The 22,397-nt window shown below is 42.0% G+C and overlaps 1 protein-coding gene across 1 annotated transcript in view; it reads left to right on the top strand.

The window, feature by feature from the left end:
- ANKFN1 (ankyrin repeat and fibronectin type III domain containing 1) overlaps nucleotides 1–22,397 on the top strand; it is a 188,511-nt gene that overhangs the window by 2,455 nt on the left and 163,659 nt on the right. The window contains exon 2 of the mRNA XM_060252504.1: nucleotides 11,918–12,119. Within this exon, the coding sequence (XP_060108487.1) occupies nucleotides 11,928–12,119 (192 nt within the window). The 5' untranslated portion in view covers nucleotides 11,918–11,927. The remainder of the gene's footprint in view (nucleotides 1–11,917; nucleotides 12,120–22,397) is intronic.

The raw sequence follows: 22,397 nt of genomic DNA, 5'->3' as shown, positions 1-22,397 counted from the left end.
TCCCACCTCCTTCTTCCCCTCTCCAACTACAGTCCCACATACCCTCCATGAGAGGAAGACATAGTTGAAATTAGATGTATTAGTGCCGTCTGAATGCTGTTATATGGGAAATTGTTTAAATTAATTTTTTAATTGTTTGAATTGTTTGGATGATACATTTTACTGTTGTTCATCACTCAGAACCCTGAGTACTCAGGGATTGAGGGATTTATAAATTCTAAATAAATAAAATTGCCTAACATTAAAGGACTTTGATCACCTATACTACAGGACACCTTTAAAGATAACAAAATGTGCCCCTTGAGGATATCTGAGTGACACTACAGTGACCTGCATTAACTCCTTTTTGAGGTACAAAAAATGGAAAATAGGCATGATGTCCTTTCTCTGTGAATGCTTGAAATCTCCAAAACTCTCATAGAACGGCAAGATTCTGGGCTGGAATGTGTTAGGCCAGGTCTGCACAACAGTCTTATCATTTTCTTTGCTGGTGGCATGATGGCTGGCAACAATACTTGCTACGAGTGTTGATTTTTGAGCTGGATGAGGGTGAACAAGCTGAAATGTAACAAGTTTAATCCTGACAAGACTGAGGTTTCCTGAGTTATCAGAAAGGCAGGCCAGAGACTTGAGATCTCTCCTGTCTTGTAGGTGACTTGAGATCTCTCCTGTCTTCTCTTGAAAAAGCCAGGTTTGCAACTTGGAAGTACTGCCTGATACAGTAGTCACTTTAGAAAATAGGGTAGATGTAGTGGCTGGGTGTGCTTTTGTCCAGCTCCAGCTCATGCATCCATTCATGGGTCATTCAGATTTAGCTGCAGTGATCCATGCATTAGTTACATGCAGACTGGAGTATTGCAGTGTGCTCTACTTGGGGCTGCCTTTGAAGAGTTCAGAAGCTGCAGCTGGTGCATCATGTTATAGCTAGACTGCTGGTCAGGACCAGTTATCAGGAGTAGGGATGAGCAAAGAATGTGAAAATTGTGGTTAGTTTCATTTTGTGGTTTGTCGGGTTGCCCGAATCAGGGGTTCAGTTCATTTTGTGTTTTTTCACCCCAATTTCCTGAACAATTCATGGTTCATTGGTTTGTTCAATTCAGGAAAGCATAGAATAGCCCCTGAAAAGGCTAGAGAAGCCAAACTTGTGACAAACTCCTCAACAGACTCTCCTCTACCTGCTCTTAAAGTTTGGTGCAAATTGGATTTCAGGGGGCTGAGCTACAGCCCCCAAAGCAAATGCCTCTAGTAAACTGCTTTCTTAGGAGTATGTCAAGCTGAAGAAAGAAAGAGAAGATGCTGTGCAACGTCTGGTCAGTTTCACCCCCAAGGAAGCTTGGAAACTGACTAGAGGTGACAGTTCCACTCTTCCCAGCTCTCTGCACTTAGGTTCAGTTTCCTGTGAAACTGGCCAGAAGCACAGGTGACCCAGAGCAGAGCTGCCACTTGTAGTCAGTTTCACTGGAAACTGACCAGAAGCGCAGGGACCCAGGAAGAACAGAGCTGCCACTTTTAGTCAGTTTCAACTGCAAACTGACCAGAAGCTCAGGAGCTGGGGAATCATGCCAGCAACAGGCAATCTGAAAAAATGAAGCAAACACAAACCAAATGGCATGCCAAGAAAAAAAGGCTGTTTCGTGTTCAGATGCAGCAGGATCAGACGAACCAGTTTAGAACGAACCATGGATCAGCCATTTTTAGCTCAAACCATGATTCTTGGTTTTGTTCCTCCCCATCCCTAATTGGGAGCATATGACCTTGAAGCTACAACAATTACACTAGCTAACAATTGGTTTCTGAGGCCAATTCAAGGTGCTAGTTTTATTTTTTAAAGCCTTACATGGCTTGGGACTGGGTTATCTTTTCTTATGCAGTCCTGCTCAGGAATTAAGGTAACAGCCCTCATGATTGACCCACTGTTCAAAGAAGTTTGTTAAGTGAGCACATGAGAGATAGTCTTTTAGGTGGTAGCTCCACAATTATGAAACAGCCTCTCCATGGTCCCTTCACTATTGATTTTCAGGGGGAGCTGAAGTCAGTTTTATTTAGGACTGTATTTGATGTGAGAAGGGCAAAGTGGGGACTGGTGATCTCAGTCAGCAATTTTTTTTGCTCTGACACTGCTTTTATGTGACCAGTGTCAGAGCAAAAAAAATGCTAACTGAGATCACCAGTCCCCACTTTGCCCTTCTCAGATCCAACTTTACCTGGGAGTTGGCAAAACTACTTCTTCTCTCCCCACCCCCAGTTCTCTTGAAAAACAGTGCAGCAAACTGTGCCCTATAGGAGCTTCTCAAACTCTTAGGAAATTCTTTCCTCTCACAGAAGTTCAGATATAATTTTGGTTGCTCTGGCAACCCTACCCAAAAGATTTACCTTTCATGAGAGGCAGGAATCTTGTGAGAGTTCTGGAAGCCTGAGAGGACATGGGTGGCTTGCCCACTGTTTTTATAGAAAGCTGAGGGGAGACAGAGCAAGGAGGATTAGCTCTTCGAGCTCTCAGGTAGAGGTAGGTCCCAGGTCCTGTTGTCTGCCCCCACTTGGCGGGATAAAAATGTAAAAAAAAAGTGAAAAAGTTAGCTCTGGGGAATGACCAAGTACTCTGCTGTAAGAACTTTGTGTAAGTAGACAAAGCCTTATTTTTGGTTTTAATTTTGCTCCCAGGATGCTGCCCAATCAAGAACCCTCTTGCCTGTTCCCAAGCACTGCCTAGGTAGATGTGATGGTTGCAGAAGCATGGGAAACAGGGGGGAGACAGGTGGGCAGGACAGGAGACAGGCAGTTAAGTTTCTGCCCTCTCCCTGATCTGCCACCTGAGATGATCACCTTTCTGGATTCATGGTACCGAGGTGACCACCTTTTCGGACTCATGGTACAGCCAAGCCTAGTTAAAAGTTTTGCACAATTAAGAAGAATCTTTCCCAAGGTCTCACATTTAATGTGCCTAGAACCTGTTTTTCATGGAAGGAATGTATCATTTATAAACATTTGAGTTATCCAGGTGACATTCCTTCTACAAGTGCTTCCATTGTGGGGGGACTGCATTTCCTCTGTTTTCATTCTACTATGTCAATTTTATGAGAAATTGTTATTCTTTCCACAGAAACCTTAGTTCTCTGTGGTTCATGCTGTGAGCATTACAAGCACCAGCTACCTAATGCCTATATCACCAAACTAGGGTGACACAAGCACTTTGTGCCCTCAAAAGTCTGCGTATAGGAGGGAAGTTCAACAGCTGTCCCTTTGGTGTAAAGTAAATAATTTTATTTTTAATATAAATAAGACGAAGGAAATTATAGTGGATTACAGGAAGAGTAGTTTGGACATCCAGCCGTTGTTTATTGATGGTGTTATGGTAGAACAGGTGACAGAATGGAAGTTTCTGGGAATTACCATGAAACAAGATCTAACATGGGGGGCAAATACTTTAGCTCTAGAGAAAAAGGCCCAGCAACGACTATACTACTTAAGACTCTTAAGATCACTACAACTGTCAGGGAGTCTGCTGGTTGCCTTTTATCGTAGTTCCATTGAGAGCATTTTATCTTATTGCCTCTGCGCGTGGTTTGGGAGCTGCACGGAAGCAGAGAGAAGGGTGCTCCAAAGAGTGACGAGAAGAGCACAAAAGATTTGCGGATGTTCTCTCCCCTCATTGGTGGATCTGTATAATATGTGATGTAAAAGGAAGATACAAATGATCCTAAGGGACCCTTCACATCTGGGCCATTTGCTATTTGAGATCTTACCGTCAGGTAGACGATATAGAGTGTTGAAGGCTAGGACAAACAGATTTAAGGACAGTTTCTATCCAAGTGCTGTGGTTAGGTTAAATGCAGGGTTATGAAGGATTATCTGTTTTAGATGTATTAAAATTGTTTTAATGGTTTAAATGGTTTTAGATGTATTTAAATGGTATGAATATGAATATGTGTGTTTGATGTGTTGGTATGTTTGTGGAAGAGCACCTCATTTCGTTGCTCTCTTTTTGTGGAGAACAATGACAATAAATTTATCTATCTATCTATCTATCTATCTATCTATCTATCTATCTATCTATCTATCTATCTATCTATCTATCTATCTATCTATCTATCTATCTAAAAACCCAGTGCCATTTTTGCATAAATTTTAAAGCAATTCATTAAGTAACTAAATATTTCTGAAAGATCTCACTGACTGTGTGCTTTTCCATTGTTCCACTGTTCAGGTGAAGCCCATTAATCAAGTATTTTCAAAATGGCAGCCACCAGTAGGTCCTTAACTTACATAAGAATACATCACTATTTAGTGAGCTATTGCCTTCTCTTTTTGGTTTCTCTTTCTCATGTTTTCACAGAATGACTAAGGGCCAAAGTACATGTTATGGCTTCTAATTAGTTGAGTACAGCAAGAATGTGAAGCTCCAAAATGGGGCAATTAACTCCCCCCCATCCAAGGCCCTATGGACTTGGAAGAATGGCCCAGGGAAAGGCAGAAGCCCCTCACCCCTACCATCTTCCTGAGCTGAAGCAAAGCCCCCATGGAGTTATAAAATGTCACTCCCCACAGCTGCTGTGTGGCTATGAAGAAAGCAAGTTGGGTACAGGGAATCTATACACCAGGATGCCTGTAATCTCATAATGGAATGTATAGTTTGGCCCAAACTTTAAAAGCAAAACAGTACAGAGGAATGGATCTGTATTAGAAATGGGCACAAATCAAAGTACAAAGTGCGATTTGTGCCTAAAATAGCCAATTTGTGGTTCATTCTGAATCGGTTCGGGTACTCATGTTATGTATGACTTGTTTTGGAGTTGTTTGTCTGTGTCATTATCAGCAGGGGATCCTCCTCACACACTGTGACATGCCTGGTGTGATGATGTCACCCGGAAGTGATGGAATTGCACCAGGCATGTTGCCCTGGCAAATATGCCTAGCGCAATAAGCGTCACTTCCAGGTGATGTCATCCTGCTGGGCATATTCGCAGTGCACAGGCACTTTCTAGCGCTCCCAAACCAAATGAACCAACAAATTACAATTTGTTCAGAATTTTTTTAAAAATGAAATGAACCACGGATTCAGGCAACCAATGAACCATGAAATGAAACGAACCACCATTTTCACATTCCATGCTCATCGCTAATTTGTATCCTGCAATGTCTTTTCCTTGTCCATCATTATTTGGGATGAATCTGATCCAAAGGCTTTGTATCTAGAGTAGATATAAAGCAGAAGCACTGCCATGCCTAGGGTTGCCAACTCATGGAAATTTTGGGGTGCAGCCTGGGGATGGTGGAGTTTGAGGGGGGGAGTGACCTCAGCAGGCGTCTCCCCCCCAGAGCAGCCATTTTGTCCATGGGAACTGATTGGGTCTATAAATTATAATTCCAGGGGATCTCCTAGCCCCATGCCATTTGGTGGGGGCAGCCAAGGAGCCAGAGGCTGGTTGTTCTTCTTCTCACTTGCAATAGGCAGGTTGCCTGCTTAGCAGAGCAGAGGTTGAAACTTCCACCCACCCCAAAGTAAAACAAAAAAACAACACACACAACAGTGCAGGCTGTTGTTTATAAAGGATCAGATCTGTCTGCGTGAAAGGATCTCTCTCCTTGCCTAAAAGCAGCCCTGGAAAGATCCAGTTATTCATATGTCAACTTTTTCACAAGCAAGAGTGGAGATAGGTGCTTTGTGTGTGAACATACAGTGTGTAGTTAAAAGGTGGTGAAGCCTGCATGTTCCAGTGCTTTGTTTTAGTGAGCTGTTCTATTGGAAGTATTTAATTTTCTCCAGGCAAGCCTGCTAGCTCCTTTGTAAATACAGGGAAATAAATTAAGTCACAAATAGCCTGTGCTCATTGGTGTGCTCAGGGTTTGGTCCCCCTTGCTACTTCTTGACTCCCATTCCCACCTCCCATGTGCATGTAAGAAAAGACACAGGAAAAGCTCATCTACATGGTTTCTCATATGCTAACTCTGCAAGAAAGAAGGTTAATGACTAGTAAAACAGAGACCCTGTCTGCAGTTTGGCAGGTAGGATCCCTCGGACAAAGGTCTCCTTCATTGAGAATTGCATCTCACTTGAAGAGAGGGAAGAGTTAACAGATGGGAATATGTTTTCCATTGAAACCAATGTGAACATTATTCAAATACAATAAGGACCTTTGGCCAAGCAAAATTAAAAAGCCCAAACATTTCTTTAAACTAACAAAATAACCCAAACCTGAATAACCACTAGCAATCTATAAGTGGAGAAGCTCCTGGCTGATATTCCACCTGAGCTGCAAACTTGTTTGGTGACCCTCAGCAAACTGCTGTTGTCTTAGCCTGTTGCCCATATCGTGGAAATCGAGGTAGCAGCCTCCTTTGCTGAGTTGTTGTAAGGATTACAGAAATAAGTCACAAACAAATTTGACACAGGGATCTAGAATTTTCCTTTCTATGGGTGTCAGCTCCAAATCATCACATAAAACATCAGAGACAAAATGTTTGCATTTTTGGAATGGAAACATTGCTTACCACATATGTATGGGCACATTTAATCAGTATGGATTACATCTGGTTTAGAGTACAAACAGCTTGCCTTTGGGTAGCTTCCTGTGATTTTAGTGTGACATTAGGTAGTTTACTCTAGAGTTTATAGATGATAGTTGAAAGTCATGATGCCATGAGCTAAGGGTAAAGTGATGGGTTCCTGCATCCCTTACAGTTGACTACAAGGAAGTTATGTGAATGATCACAAAATGTTTTTACATGATGTACCTGCAGGGAGAGTATTTGTCAAGTACTATATAACAGATGCTAAATATTCTTTTGCAATTGATCTCAAAGGGATAAAGGTCTAGACAGATTAAAAGCTAACAAGTCAACAAGGTCCAGATGGTATACACCCAAAAATTCTTGAAAACTCAAATGCAAAATCACTGATCTAAAAAAGACCAAACATCAACCCCCACCCCTAACTTGTCAGTAAAATCTGCCTCTCTTTCAGAGGGCTGGAGGGTTGCAAATGTAATACCAGTTTTCAAAATAATAATCTAAAGGAATCCATTAAATTGAAGGTCAGTTACCCTAATGTAAATGAGTGGAAACTGTTATCACAGGTAATTAAGCAAAGGAACAAGTCATACTTTATCTCAGTGGGACTTCTGTAAAGGGAAGGCATACTTTACTAACCTTTAGGCATTCTTTGAGAAGGTTTACAATCGCAAGGACATGAATTATCCAGTAGACATAATAATTTGTGGGATAAAATGAGAAGTCTTTTTGTAGATGACACGAAAATTATTTGGCATACCAAGAACCAAAGTGGATTGTGAACAATTCCAAAATTATCTCTTTCCACACTGGATAATTGGGTGCCAATGAGAGAAATGAGGTTCACTGTCAGTGTGAAGTGACGTACACAAGGGGCAAAAACCCCAACAACATTGTATGTATGTGTGTGTGCGTGTATAATTGTGTGTATATATACACATACACAATGATGTGTGTGTGTGTGCATGTGCCCTGCAGAGCTGTATGCTCTGCAGACCAAGATTTGCCGGTTGTCCCCAGTCCAAAGGATGTCCATTTACCCCTAGCCTGGAGAAACATGCTCCCAGTTGAGAACAGGGCCTTGCTGTTCTGCAGGGCCTGTAAAATGGAGCTGTTCCACCAGGCCTTTGGCTGAAGTGATGGGCATCTAATAAAAGCATTTACCTCCCCTACTGAAATTGAAGTTACTGTCATACAAGGCCCAGATCAGGCGATCCTAGAGCCCTAATGGCACCAACTGGAAACATATGTATGGTTACACATCTGATTTGTTAAATTATGCTATTTTGTTGTTAACTATTTATAATTTGATGTTTCAGAATTCTGCTGTAATCCTCCCTGAGACCACTTGCAGTGAGGGTGGAATATAAATTGAAATAATAAATATATAAATATATATAAAGTATCCCCATATGTACCCAGCAGAACTTTACATTCCAGTGATCAACCTCTTTTAGCTGTCCCCGACCCAAAGGATGTCTGATTAGCCTCAGCCAAGGCTAGGGAGGTTTTAGCCCTGGCCCCTGCCTGATGGAACAAGCTCTGCAGGACTTGTTACAATATCACAGAGCCTGTAAAACAAAGCTGTTCCACCGCGCTTTCAGTTGAGGCACCAGACATCCAAATACATGTTGGTTTCCCTCTGCTGATCACTGATTCTTTAAATCTTGTGAGCTACCTAGCTGTGCCGCTCTGAAAAGTCTTCATCTGAGCTTGTTTCATAGTTGATTTTAATCTTGATGTAATTGTTAAGATTCTATTTATTGTTATTTAGTCACAATTCTGTGTGACTCTGTAACCCACCCTGAGCTCACAGTTGTGAAAACAGCAAATTCAATGCTAGGAATTATTAGAAAAGGGGCTGAAAATAAACCAGCCAATATCATAATGCCTTTGAGTAGACCTATGGAATGGCCACATTTTGGATTACTGTGTATTACTGAGCCTGTCTTGGCAAGATGGGTAGGATAGAAAACCAATCAAATAAATAAAATATAGTTCCTGTCACTGTAAATCAAATGGAGATTTCAAAATTTTGATTTCAAAATCAAAATGGATGTTGTAGTGCTGAAAAAGGTCGCAGCAAAGAGCAACCCAAATGATCAGTGGGCTGGAGCACTGTCCCCACAAGGAATTGCTTAGAAGGCTGGGGCTATTTAGTTCAGAGAAACATTATTCGCTGGGGAGATGATGACACTGGAACTTGTGGGTATGGAGTAAAGCTGGTGGGCAGTAGATTTCAGATGGATAAAAGGAAGAGCTTCTTGGCTCAAAGAGTAATGAACTTGTGCCCATTGCCACAGGAGGGGTGATTATCACTAGTTCAGTTGGGTTTAAAAGGGGATTAGACAAATCACTGGAGAACCAGTCCATCAATGGCTATTATTATTATTATTATTATTATTATTATTATTATTATTATTATTATTTGTTTATTTATATTCCGTGTATTCCCCTATTGGGGGCTTAGAGCGGAGTACAGCAAATAGAAATAAAATCATAATAAAACCAATTACAACATTCATCAGAGTGCAGCAAGATGATTCAGCAAGATGACATGACAGCAAGGTGGTATAGCACAAAATAGTACCACAATACAGCATCACAGTACAGTAGTGCAGTAGAACAGCAGAGCAGTAGAGGGGAGGCCAACCAATAGATGCCCTCTGCCTCATCCAAAAACCTGGTGGAACAGCTCCATTTTGCAGGCCCTACGAAAGGCCAGCAAGCCAGGTAGGGCCCGGATCTCCATAGGGAGCTGATTCTACCAGGTTGGGGCCAGGACCGAGAAAGTCTTGGCCCTGGTAGAGGCAAGAAGGGCATCTCTTGGGGCGGGAACTATCAGAAGATCTTGGGAGGCTGAGCAAAGTGATCTCTGGGGCGTATATGGGAGAAGACAGTTCCGTAGGTATGTTGGTCCCAGGCCGTGCAAGGTCTTAAAAACTAACACCTTGAAACAGATCCAGTAGTCTGTAGGCAGCCAGTGCAGGTTGAGGAGCGCCAGTCATATACTCACCCGTACAGGTGATGCAGTCAGCAGGTGAGCTGCCGCATTCTGCACCCACTGCAGTTTCCAGATCAGTTTCAGGGGTAGGCCAGCATAGAGTGAGTTACAGTAGTCCAGCCTAGAAGTCACCATTGCATGGGTCACTGTAGCCAGGTCTTGGGGGGATAGGTATGGTTCTAGCTGCCTGATCTGCCATAGATGGAAAAGGGGGGGGGGAGTCAAAGAGGTTTCCCTCCTCTGTTTTTCATCAGTAGAAAAGCTGTTTGGGTCCATTTCATGTAATCCAAGAAAAGCCAACGTTCCCCAAGAGCTATCTGGATATGCACTTTAACTGAGCAAAAATCTAGGTTGTACTGCACAATTAATAAAGAACAAGAAACCTGACAAATGTTGGGAATGTGTGAATTCTGTTCATCTTGCCCTTAACAACCTATGCATTTTCAAAAATGCAAATTGGGCAGAGAAATAGAATTGGTCTGTTACAGGGGTCTTCCATCCTTTTGAGCCTATGGACACCTTTGGAATTCTGACACAGTGAGGAGGGCACAGCCACAAACTGACTGTCACAGGAGGTTGAGCTGGCCACAAAATGGCTGCTTCAGCTTACCTTCATTCATCACACAGTGAAAGATTCTTGGTAGTGTTGGCAGCAGCTGCCAAAGCAGAATGTTAAAATATCTGCACAGCCAATCCGAAGATTACACTGTGCCATGTGGACTCTCTGTCGCAAAAGCAAACTGAAAGAATATTGCTTCAGCAATACGATGTGGACAGAAAAACTCTAGTGTGCAAGTACCCTGGGACTGAAATCTGGCACAGACTAATTTATTTTAAACAGTGTGATAATGTTTCTCTGCAGTTTTCCACTTTTTCAGCAGCAAGCCAAGATCAATTTCGGGCTGCAATCCCAGAATACTCGGAATGCCTATCTTGTCTCTTTTGTTTTTATCTCACTTATTCCATTCCAGGAAAGCATCGCTTGCAAAATTCTCTCCCACTGACAGGCGCTACCTTTTGCGTTTAATGAGGTGCTCTCCTCCTTGCATGTCCTAGTTATTGACTGTCTCTCAGCATATGTTTGTCATTCAGAAGGTTCTCTGTTTACAATAGTTCATTAGCCTTGGAAGTATCTGAGGTTGTTTGTGAACAAATCTTTTCATGTTTCAAATGTCTGCTTTGCTGCTGCCACTCATGGCAGAGAGAAGGGAAGTTAAAGAGGAGTTTGTGAAACTGAAAGATCCAATTAAGAGTAAAATTGAAGCAATCTGCTTCAATAACAAAAAGTGAAAAGTGTTCCACGAACAAAGGCAAAGAAATCCTCTTTGTATCAGATAATCCTAAACAACATTGGGAACTTGAGCCATGTTCTGAATGAGAATGAAAGGTATCACAACCCTTTATGTAAGTGCTGTTTTTACAGTGGTTAACTGAAATTGCATTGCGTTGCTTGTGAGCCAAAGCCAATTTGGAGAGAGAAAATGTATTTATCTAGTTTGTAAAAAAAGCATCTAATTCTCATTTGGATTTTCCCCCATCAACTACATGATAGATGGTGGGGAAGTTGTATGCACATGAAATAATATCAACTACATGATAGATATTGTTTCATGTGCCTACAACTTAGATTACTAATGTGAGTACATGTTCTAAAGCAGTTGTGTGCATTTTTCTTATGTAGCAGTGTGCAGCTTGGCTTCCTTGCTGCACAAATGTGAGATTAATGAAATAAAGTCCTTGGGAAAGGAAAGGTCCCCTGTGCAAGCACCAGTCATTTCCGACTCTGGGGTGACGTTGCTTTCACGACGTTTTCACGGCAGACTTTTTATGGGGTGGTTTACCATTGCCTTCCCCAGTCTTTTTCACTTTCCCCCCAGCAAGCTGGGTACTCATTTTACTGACCTCGGAAGGATGGAAGGCTGAGTCAACCTTGGGCTGCCTACCTGAATCCAGCTTGCACCGGAATCGAACTCAGGTCATGAGCAGAGAGACCAGACCACAGTACTGCAGTACTGCTGCTTTACCACTCTGCGCCACGGGGAAAGTCCTTGGGAAAGTCACAATAAACAGAGGCAGAGACTTTTGAAAGAGATCTGTCACTGTCCAATAGAAGTTGTAAGTTGTTGATGATGGGTTGAACTGTAGAATACTGATTAGCAGGGCTCCAGGAGGATTGGCACATCAGGGGTGTGTGGCCTAATATGCAAAGGAGTTCCTGCTACCAAAAAGTCCTGCTGACTAGGAATCAGTCAGCCTTTAATATCCAGTTGCAGAGCTAGCAGATTTACACGGGAATCCTAAGAACACTTTGCTTGGGAATAAGCCTCATTGGAATAGATCTGCACTTTTGGTGTGAAATTAGCTCTGTGTATTCTAGAAATAAAGCTGTACCTACTTTCCCTGTAGGAGCTGCCACATGAAAATGACCCAGCAAATGCAGAGTTTACAGCTTTCCCAGGCGAAAAAGAACAATCCCCCATCTTCTCCCAATGCTGCAAAGCGACTCTATCGAAACCTCTCAGAGAAGCTAAAGGGAAGTCACTCATCTTTCGATGAGGCATATTTCAGAGCCAGATCAGATCGTCTCAGCCTCCGAAAGGCTTCAGTGGTAATTTCTTCCTATTTGATCAACTTGTATTAACAGGTTAAAGTAACCATGCTTCTTTCCAGGTTCATGACCAACCATTCATGCTGTCCATTCCTAGACTGGATCACCTTCCACCCCTGCATCTTTTCCTGCTTAGCTCATCCAGTTCCTATTTCAGCTGCGATAGAGGATTATGATACATAACACAGAGTGCATGCATATCTGTAATAATATGGAAATTGGCACTTCCATAAATTCATAAGAGATCTTTTGATTCAGTTGGATTTTATTTTGTGATTTTCACATTGTTAATTATTTGGGGTTGGAGCATCAATGAATTCTCTGGTGATCTTCTGATGTGGTTAGTTAGTTTGTAGTTTGTGTTTTTAGCTGTTGTACCCATCCTTGAGAACCTACTAGGTTGAAAGATGGGTTATATAAATGCTCCAATTAAAAATAAATTCATGGATTATATTGATGGGGCTTAATTAAACCCTCTGTGTGTGTGTGTGTGAGAGAGAGAGAGAGAGAGAGAGAGAGGGAGGGAGGGAGAGGGAGAGACTCATTCATGCAACCATCTGTTTCTGGAAAAAAAAGACTTAGTGTGTTGTAAAGAACATTGTAGATATATTTTAATGCCTGTTGTTGATATGGGTTCTTAATATAATTAAGCAAAGTCTCCAGCAGCTGGAATGGTAGACAGTATAGTATTAAAAAAAGTTTTTGGCAGATTTTAGGTATCAGTTTTACAGTAAATTTCATATATGAAGCCATTGTGGAAAACTCACAGCTTCCATTATGGTGGTCACATAAAAACCGCCTTTTAAATAATCATTTGGAAGAGCTTGTACAATGGTATTCTTGTGGGTTTTGAAACTGAGAAATCTGTGAATATTTAAAATGTTTTAACAATATTCAGTGTAAATATTAAGGAATGATAATTTATTGTTAATGTATAATGTTCATGTTAAATATTCACTCTTCTGAGATAATGGCTGCCTCTGTTGTAACAGTCCTCTCCCTCCATCTTTATCACAGACATTTCCTTTAAATTGTTAGAGATCAAACTGGCAAATTTGTTGTTTATAAAACAAAGTATTTATTCTGAGCAATAAATTTAAGCCAAGTGTGTTAACAAAATAAAAGCAGAGTTAGATGGCGAAGCAATGGGGCTAATAGAATCCTTCAGTGCCAAGACCTAGGATGCTTAATGATCCAGAGATATGCCAAATAATGGAGTAATTTAAGACTGCTATCAAATCAATTAGAGAGAAACAGATTGCCACCTTCCTCTGAACCATGCAAATGATTCCAGCTTATGTTTATGTAACAAGACTATTAATGAAGAGAGTGAGTTAGTGGTGGAAAGCCAACTTATGGTGACCCTGTAGGGTTTTCAAGGCAAGAGGCAAGTGGAGATGGTTTGCCTTTGCCTGCTGCTGCATAGAAACCCTGGACTTCCCTGGCTTCTGTCCAAGTTCTCATCAGGGCTGCCCCTGCATGGCTTCTGATGAGATAGGGCTAGACCAGGCTGCCCAGATCAGGGAAGAAACAGAAATACTCCTTTCTAAATCAAAGATTGCAAGTGTGCTTAGGATGGCACTGTTAGTGAGTTTATGGCAGAGACAAGATAGTCAGAGTCTGGCAATTTATCCATGGAAACTGACTCAGATCTTATAGTTATTGATAGCAGCATAATTTGCAGACAAGTTGTTGTCACAATATTTTTTTTACAGAATTGGGAATAATTCATTTCCTTCATGGAGGAATATCTTGTTAATAAGAACTGTCAAGGCTTTTTTTGAGCAGGAACAGTTCCGGCTGGCTTGGCATCAGGGGGTGTGGCCAAATATGCAAATTAGCCCTGCTGGACTTTTTCTACAAAAAAGCCCTGTGTGAAACAATGGTGATGTCAGGAGGCATTGCCTAATATGCAAATGAGTTCCTGCTGGGCTTTTTCTGCAAAAAAAGCCCTGAGAACTGTAATTTGTTGAACTGAGGAAGGGGGGAGGGAGATATTTGCATCTGTTCAGCATGCTAACCATCAGCATAGCTATTAAAATAGTATCCAGAAGTACTTGAAACAGAAGTTCAACAGTTTTCAAGGCTTTTTATGGAGAATCTGAATCATGATACAGAACATGAGCAATCTGAAGACTCCTCTTTCATGTAGAAGGAGACTGCAGATTTATACCTCGCACTTCTCTCTGAATCAGAGACTCAGAGCGGCTTACAATGTTTTCTCCCCCCCCCCCACAACAGACACCCTGTGAGGTGGGTGGGATTGAGAGGGCTCTCACAGCAGCTGCCCTTTCATGGACAACTCTTGCAAGAACTATGACTAACCCAAGGCCATTCCAGCAGCTGCTAGTGGAGGAGTGGTGAATCAAACCCATTCTCCCAGATAAGAGTCTGCGCACTTAACCACTACACCAAACTGGCTGTATGTGGCCGGCACCTCTCCCAGCAGCATGGCAGGGGCTGTGTGAATGCCAGGGCATGAATAAAAGTGAATCAGCTTTTTCAGAGCTGGGATAATGCCACACATTGATCTCCAGTATGATTGCACCCTGTATGTGTACCACTCTCAGAGGAGACACATATTCAGCATCTCTTCTCACTGTAATGCCACAGTGCATTATGGAGCGGCATTGCACTTTTGTTTTTAAGCCACATAAAGAGAAAATGTTTAAAGGCTATTGTTTTGATACTTTCCAGTTGAACATCTGAAAGGGCATTGTGAAAATGTCTCTCTGATAAAATTACTTTGGCTGAAATAGTATTAAGAGATATCCAAAGGAACAGTAGAACAAGGAGGATATCCAAATGGTGTCATTCCAAAGACATGATAGAATTTGATGAGGAATTTCATAAGCAAGGAGAAGCTGCTTTGATTGCTGGGGACCGTTGCCTCATACTGTTTAAGATGATAACTACTGTGGATGATTTCAAGCTTAGGCAAACCTCACAGACTGAGAGGACTTGCTTGGGTCATGAAGAAGCAGAATGTAAGAGACACAATAGAAAACAGCTTCAGAAATATTGCATTGCATACAGCTGATAGTAAGAGTCAGTTTGGTGTGGTGGTCAGAGCATTGCAGTAGCATCTGGGAGACCCAAATCTGAAGCTCCATTATGCCATGGAAGCTCACTAGGTGACCTTGGGCTACTAACCTACTTCATAGGGTGGTTGTGAGGATAAAATGGAAGAGGCGAGAGTGATGATGCAAACAGCTTTGGTTCCTCAACTGAGGAGAAAAGCAGTGTATAAACAAATATAAATAGTGATGTAGTTGCTCTATCAATAACCCACTATTTTCTTATCTCAGAAACTGGAATACATGAATGGACATTGATGAGGTTTCATCAGCTCTTGCTTCATTTTTGGAAAGGTCTCATGCCTGTGACATCTCTTCCTTTCTTCACTGCTTTGTTGTCCATCTATACAGCCCAACACAATCCATGTGTCCTCTGTCCCAGTCATTGGAGGTAGCACTGAGGTGGTCAGTCACAGCAACCAATAGTGGTTGCAGCTTTTGTAAAGGAGCAGTGCGTGTCCTGAGCTGTTGAAACGTGCTTGCAAAAAAAAAAAAAGACTGTCCCATAAAAACATGTGGTTGCAAGTGATTGAGCTACCATTGCAACAGGCGCAAGAAGCAATGAGTACAGTTAAATATGATTTTTCTCATTTCTTCCCCCTTTTTTTGTAAGAACTGTTTGTAAGCCTCCCAAAGTTCATATGATAAAGTCCATTTGGGGAGGGACGGTGTCTCAGTGGTAGAGCATCTTCTTGGGAAACAGAAGGTCCCAGGTTCAATCCCCGGCATCTCCAAAAAAGGGTCCAGGCAAAATGGTGTGAAAAACCTCAGCTTGAGACCCTGGAGAGCCACTGCCAGTCTGAGAAGACAATACTGACTTTGATGGACCAAGGGTCTGATTCAGTATAAGGCAGCTTCGTATGTTCATGTATGTTCATATGATAGCAATGTGGTGGTAAGTTGAAGGCAAGGCAGGTTTAGAAAGACTATGGGGCCTCTTAAACCTGACATAGTTTATAAGAACTCAATTATAGGGGGTGTGGAAAGGAAAAAAATCAATATTTTTCAGATCCAGATATATTGGAGTTGGAAAATATCAGTATCCTCAGTTTCCTAGGTTCCAAATACTGGTATGGTGTTTGAATTCAGGGGTTTGGGGTGGGTTTCTGATATTTTTCAGCTCCATTATTCTCTATAGGGAATTTTTCTGGGGTGCTGGTGGGATATTTTAAAGGTATTTGCACCAAAATTGCAGGAGAACTGCTGTTGCCAGTTTGGTGTAATGGTTAAGTGTGTGGACTCTTATCTGGGAGAACTGGGTTTGATTCCCCACTCCTCCACTTACAGCTGCTGGAATGGCCTTGGGTCAGCCATAGCTATCTCAGAGTTGTCCTTGAAAAGGCAGCTTCTGTGAGAGCCCTCTCAGCCCCACCTACCTCACCAGGTGTCTGTTGAGGGGGGGGGGAGGTAAAGAAGATTGTGACCACTCTGAGATTCAGAGTCTCAATAAATCCAATATCATCATCATCTTCTTTAAATAACAACTAAGGGGTCCAATTCTGTGGGCCCCTGAACAAGTCACCTGCGGCCATCCTCCATTATTTCCTGTGGAGGGGGGGACCATGAAAAATGTAAAAGCTTTTAAAATGGGGGTGGGGAGAGTCCTCAGAGCCTACAAATGCCAGCTTCTGATATTCCTGATTAATCCCAAATATTTCTGGGATTTTTTTGGAACCTAAAAAATCCCGAATATATTTAGGCTATCCCAGATATATTTAGGATATCCCAATATCCTAAAAAAAATCCCACAGCCTCTTCTAGTCCTTCTGGATAGACCCCCAAATCCAGGGACAGATTGATAGCATCTATCAGAGGACACCACATTCCCTCATCGCTGGCCTTCACCAGCCATGAGGGTTCAAGAGGCATATGGTCAGCCTAACAGCACCCTGAATCCTGTCAACATTGGCCCAGGAGAGCTGGCTGAAGCTGTGAAACACAGAATCTAGAGACAGCCAAGGGGCCTCCAGTTCACATACTGTATCAGTATTGGCTGGGAGGTCATGGTGGAGTGACAAGACTTTGTGGGAAAGCTTGCAAAAGCCTCGCAGCTGATAGCCAAATTCCTAACATTTTGAGTTCTTTCACTGAGAGAGATTAAAGATCCAGTTACCCTAAACAATTGTGCTGGGTGTGAGCTAGCAGACATGAAGGAGACTGTAAAAAAAAAAATCATTTTTAGCAGCCCTCACCACCGTCTCATAGGATTTCATAAATATCCTACAAGAGGTTCTTGCAGCTTTGTCACAAGTAAGCCACCAAACTTGCTCTAGTTGTCTAAGTTCCCATTTCATCCCCATGAGTTCCATCATATACCAGGGGGGTAATTTAGATAAAGAACACAGAGAATGTCAGGGAGCGATTTCATTGATGGCTTCAGAGAAACAGGAATTCCAGTCTTCTATCAGCGCATCTAATTAATTGCCAGAGAGTATTGGATCCTGCAGAGCATTCTGAAACCCAACTGGGCTACGGGACTGCCTCCTCCACTATGTCCCTAGAAGAGCACTGCACTCTACTGGTTCAAATCTACTGAGTGATCCCCGACCCTAGAGAGGTCTGGCTGTCCTCAACGAGGGCCAGGATTTTTTCAGTCCTGGCCCCAACCTGATAGAACTCTCTGTCGGAAGACACTATGACCCTGCAGGATCTTTTACAATTCCGCAGGGCCTGCAAAGCAGAGACGTTCCGCCAGGCTTTTGTTTGAGGACAGCAATGGCTGCCGGGCTGGCAACCCCCTCCCTCCCCACTTAAGGGGAGAACCGTTCCCAATTCCTGGGAAGCAGAATTACAGCACACTATAAAGTATGTTCATTGTTTTGCAACTGTTTTAAATTACTAGTTTTATTGATTTTATGTGTACCTTTTGTTGTACATCACCTAGAGCCCAGCATTGGCCGGGATGAGGCAATTCATAAATTTAATAGATAATAATAATTAGTCTCCACAGGCAGTCATAGCTCCACTCACCACAGACAGGTGAATTCCTTTAACTTAGCAAAATCCATTTTAAAAGCTTTTGATAGCTTTTGACCTGATGTAGGTGGGTTACTGTCACAAGTCAGGCAGAGCCAAGGGTGAGTTTTGCAGCATCTGCGGCTCTCCCTCTACCATAGCAGAATCCAGTGTAGAATATGAGGAGAAAGATGTGAGCTGCATAGTTGATCTGACAAAAATTTGTTCTCTTGCCCAAGAGTGACTGATCTTCATCTGGCCTCAACTCTTGGTTTTCTCAGTCCCTGTTATGCATGCTGACATTAGATTGAAAGAAGGGGATGCCTTTTTTAGCTAGCAGACCCCCTTTTATTTCCTGCTGAGGAGCACCTGATCTGTAAGAAAGGCTGTAGCACTTTTCTTGCTATTATTACCACAATTATTTTTGTTGTCCTTGCTCATCTCATCACTCTGGTCTTTTCCACACAGCCTAAATATTCCGGTATGGGAGCTGGTCAGTTACTGAACAGCAACGGTTTTCTGCTGTCATTACAGACAGACCCGACTCAGTAACTGGCTGCTACCGGAATACTGTTACCTTTTCACACAGTCCCACAGCTGTCCTGGCAATGAGGAGTGCCTGCATCGTTATTAACAGAGAGCAGCTTCCTCCAGTTTTCAACCCCTCCTTCCAGGTTGAAATCGCCATGGGACGCTGCCCCATACTTAAGAACATAAGAACATAAGAGAAGCCATGTTGGATCAGGCCAATGGCCCATCCAGTCCAACACTCTGTGTCACACAGTGGCCAAAAAAAATTATATATATACACACACACTGTGGCTAATAGCCACTGATGGACCTCTGCGCCATATTTTTATCTAACCCCCTCTTGAAGCTGTCTATGCTTGTAGCCACCACCACCTCCTGTGGCAGTAAATTCCACTTGTTAATCACCCTTTAGGTGAAAAATTACTTCCTTTTATCCGTTTTAACCTGACTGCTCAGCAATTTCATTGAATGCCCGCAAGTTCTTGTATTATGAGAAAGGGAGAAAAGTACTTCTTTCTCTACTTTCTCCATCCCATGCATTATCTTGTAAACCTCTATCATGTCACCCCCCAGTCGATGTTTCTCCAAGCTAAAAAGCCCCAAGCGTTTTAACCTTTCTTTATAGGGAAGGTGTTCCAACCCTTTAATCATTCTAGTTGCCCTTTTCTGGACTTTTTCCAATGCTATAATATCCTTTTTGAGGTGCGGTGACCAGAATTGCACACAGTATTCCAAATGAGACCGCACCATCGACTTATACAGGGGCATTAACTGGCTGATTTGTTTTCAGTTCCCTTCCTAATAATTCCCAGCATGGCGTTGGCCTTTTTTATTGCAATTGCACACAGTCTTGACATTTTCAGTGAGTTATCTGCCATTACCCCAAGATCTCTCTCTTGGTCAGTCTCTGCCAGTTCACACCCCATCAACTTGTATTTGTAGCCGGGATTCTTGGCCCCAATGTGCATTACTTTGCACTTGGCCACATTGAACCTCATCTGCCACGTTGACGCCCACTCACCCAGCCTCAACAGATCCCTTTGGAGTGCCTCACAATCCTCTCTGGTTCTCACAACCCTGAACAATTTAGTGTCATCTGCAAACTTGGCCACTTCACTGCTCACTCCCAACTCCAAATCATTTATGAACAAAAGCATGAGACCCAGTACTGAGCCCTGCGGCACCCCACTGCTTACCATCCTCCACTGCAAAGACTGCCCAGTTATACTCACTCTCTGCTTCCTATTAATTAGCCAGTTTTTGAGCCACAAGAGGACCTGTCCTTTTACTCCATGACTTTCGAGCTTTCTAAGGAGGCTTTGATGAGGAACTTTATCAAAAGCTTTCTGGAAGTCAAGGTAAACAACATCTATTGGGTCTCCTTTGTCCACATGTTTGTTCACCCCCTCAAAGAATTGTAACAAGTTAGTGAGGCAAGATCTTCCCTTACAGAACCCATGCTGGGCTTCCGGGGAGGAAAATGGCGGGCTGAGTTGTCTCTCATATCGGGAGCAAACTGAAGATCTTGTTCGGGGTAGTGGAGGGCAATCCAAGCCCACTGCCTGCCTTTCTCAGTGAGAGAAAGGACCAAGACATGCACTTAAAACTTTGGAAGAGATTTACCTTGGCTGAAAAGGAACCCTGAAGGGGGTTCCTTTGAGGCTTTGAGGAGTCTCAGAAGTTTGCATAGTTATTGTCTGCAAGATCTTTCAGAGTCATGGATTTGGCATAAGCCCGTCAGGATCCTAACCTTCTGGGACAATTCTAAACAACTAAAGTTTTGGAAGACCAGTGGAACTTGGATAAGTGAAGAAAAAAAGGTACAGAAGCTCTCCTTTCACTCCGGAGCTATTTACAGATTAAAGGGATATTTTAAAGGTGGGAAGAAGGGGAAAATATAAAGCTTGCAATTAGAAGAAAGAAGTTGAGAAGTTGGGACTGTTTTAATACAAAAGACAGTGTTAAAAACTGCTAAAATTTGAAAAGAAAATTTAGTGGTGTCTACTTGCGGTTTGCGGTTTCCTGGAATGTAAATAGCCACGTTGCATTGGGATATACTGGAATAGCTCTTCAACCCTTCTGAGCAAGACAGGAAGTGCGTCAAGTATCGTGAGATTTCCATGAGAGTTGAAGCTGATAGAGACAGGAAGCAGTAAAGAAAAAAGCCTACTCTACATCATAGAGAAACATCGGCAGCCATTGCTGGGAGGTCCGATTTAAAATATTGTTTTAAAAAGAACTGGGACTTTAAAAATTGACAGAATCGACGGGAAAGAGGGTAAGAGGACAAGATCTATTGACTACATTACTGGTGGGCTCCTGGGAGGACTTTAAAAGGGAAAAAAAATTTTTTTAAAGGGGAAAAATCGCGGCCGCCATTTTGGAATTTTTGAAGGCTTTTTTGACAAATATCTTGGCTTTGGAGGCTCAGAAACCAGCGAAAATAGGCTTGCTGGAAAGGGCAAGCTCTGCTCTATTGAACCTGACTGTCAAATTTCAAATTGGTGAAGCTAAAAATTTCGTCATTTTTTAAAGGGGAAAAATTTCTTTAAAAATATATATCTGGGCTTGGGAAGCTCAGAAAAGAACAGAACAAAGACTAAATAAGAGAGAAAATTTAGACCTTTTGAACTTGGTAGCCAAATTTGTAAATTGTGAGACGGCAATTTTTGGTATTTTTATTTTATTTCCCTGCTTCTTGCCTAAATGTCAGAGCCCAGGCAGCCCCGAACAAGAACCCTCTTATTAGAAAAAATGCAGGACCAAATGGAGGCTATGGAAGCCAGGATTATGAAAGGAGTTAATAAAATGATGCAAGAAATGAAGGAAGAACTTATTACAGTAATTAAAAAAGAAGTGGATGACCTTAAAGGCCAAATTGGGAAAATAGACAAGAAAGTACAGGAAGTGGAGGAGAAAGTTAAAGTACATGATGCCACCTTGCTGAAAGTCCAAGAAAAAGTGACGATCCACGAATGCAAATTAATGGAAAATCAGATACGCTTGAGAGGAGTACCTGAGGAAGAGAATGATGATCTGAAAGGATATATAATAAACATAATTGCAGAATTCTTAGAAGAAGACCCTGACAAGACTAAGAATATGTATGATCATATGTATAGAGTCAATTCGTTATATGCCAAAAAAAACAACTTACCAAGAGATGTTGTTGTGAGATTTATGCCAAAGGAAATGGTGGGAAGGATTATTAAGAAAAACTTTGAACAGTCATTGATAATAAGAGGCAGCAGAGTGAGAATAATGAAGGAGCTACCCAAAGAAGTGATAAATGACAGGAGAACATATAAAAAGTTGACAGAAAAACTGAAAGACAATGGCACAAGGTACAGATGGATAATCCCTGAGGGTTTGAGCTTTGAACTTCAGGGGAAGAGAGTAACAATCACAAATGCTAGAGAGTTGAGGAGATTTTTTGAAGAAAATAAAGAATTTGCACCATGATGGATTACAAATTACTGTCTTGGAATGTTAATGGACTAAATTCACCACAAAAAAGAAGGGCAACTTTTCATTGGATTAAGAAGCAAAATTGTAACATAATTTGTCTGCAAGAAGTCCACATCAAACAAAAGGATTATAAATTTTTATGGAATAAACAATTGGGAAGGGAATTTTTTTCATTGGCCAAACAGAAAAAAAGGGGAGTAGTTATTTATGTTAAACAGGACTTGGAGCCAAAACTGGTGTTTAAAGA

Source organism: Heteronotia binoei, chromosome 13, assembly GCF_032191835.1.
Source record: "Heteronotia binoei isolate CCM8104 ecotype False Entrance Well chromosome 13, APGP_CSIRO_Hbin_v1, whole genome shotgun sequence".
In the NCBI taxonomy this organism is placed as follows: domain Eukaryota; kingdom Metazoa; phylum Chordata; class Lepidosauria; order Squamata; family Gekkonidae; genus Heteronotia; species Heteronotia binoei.
Note: the sequence above shows the minus strand (reverse complement) of the source record. Positions and strands in the feature narration are given on the sequence as shown.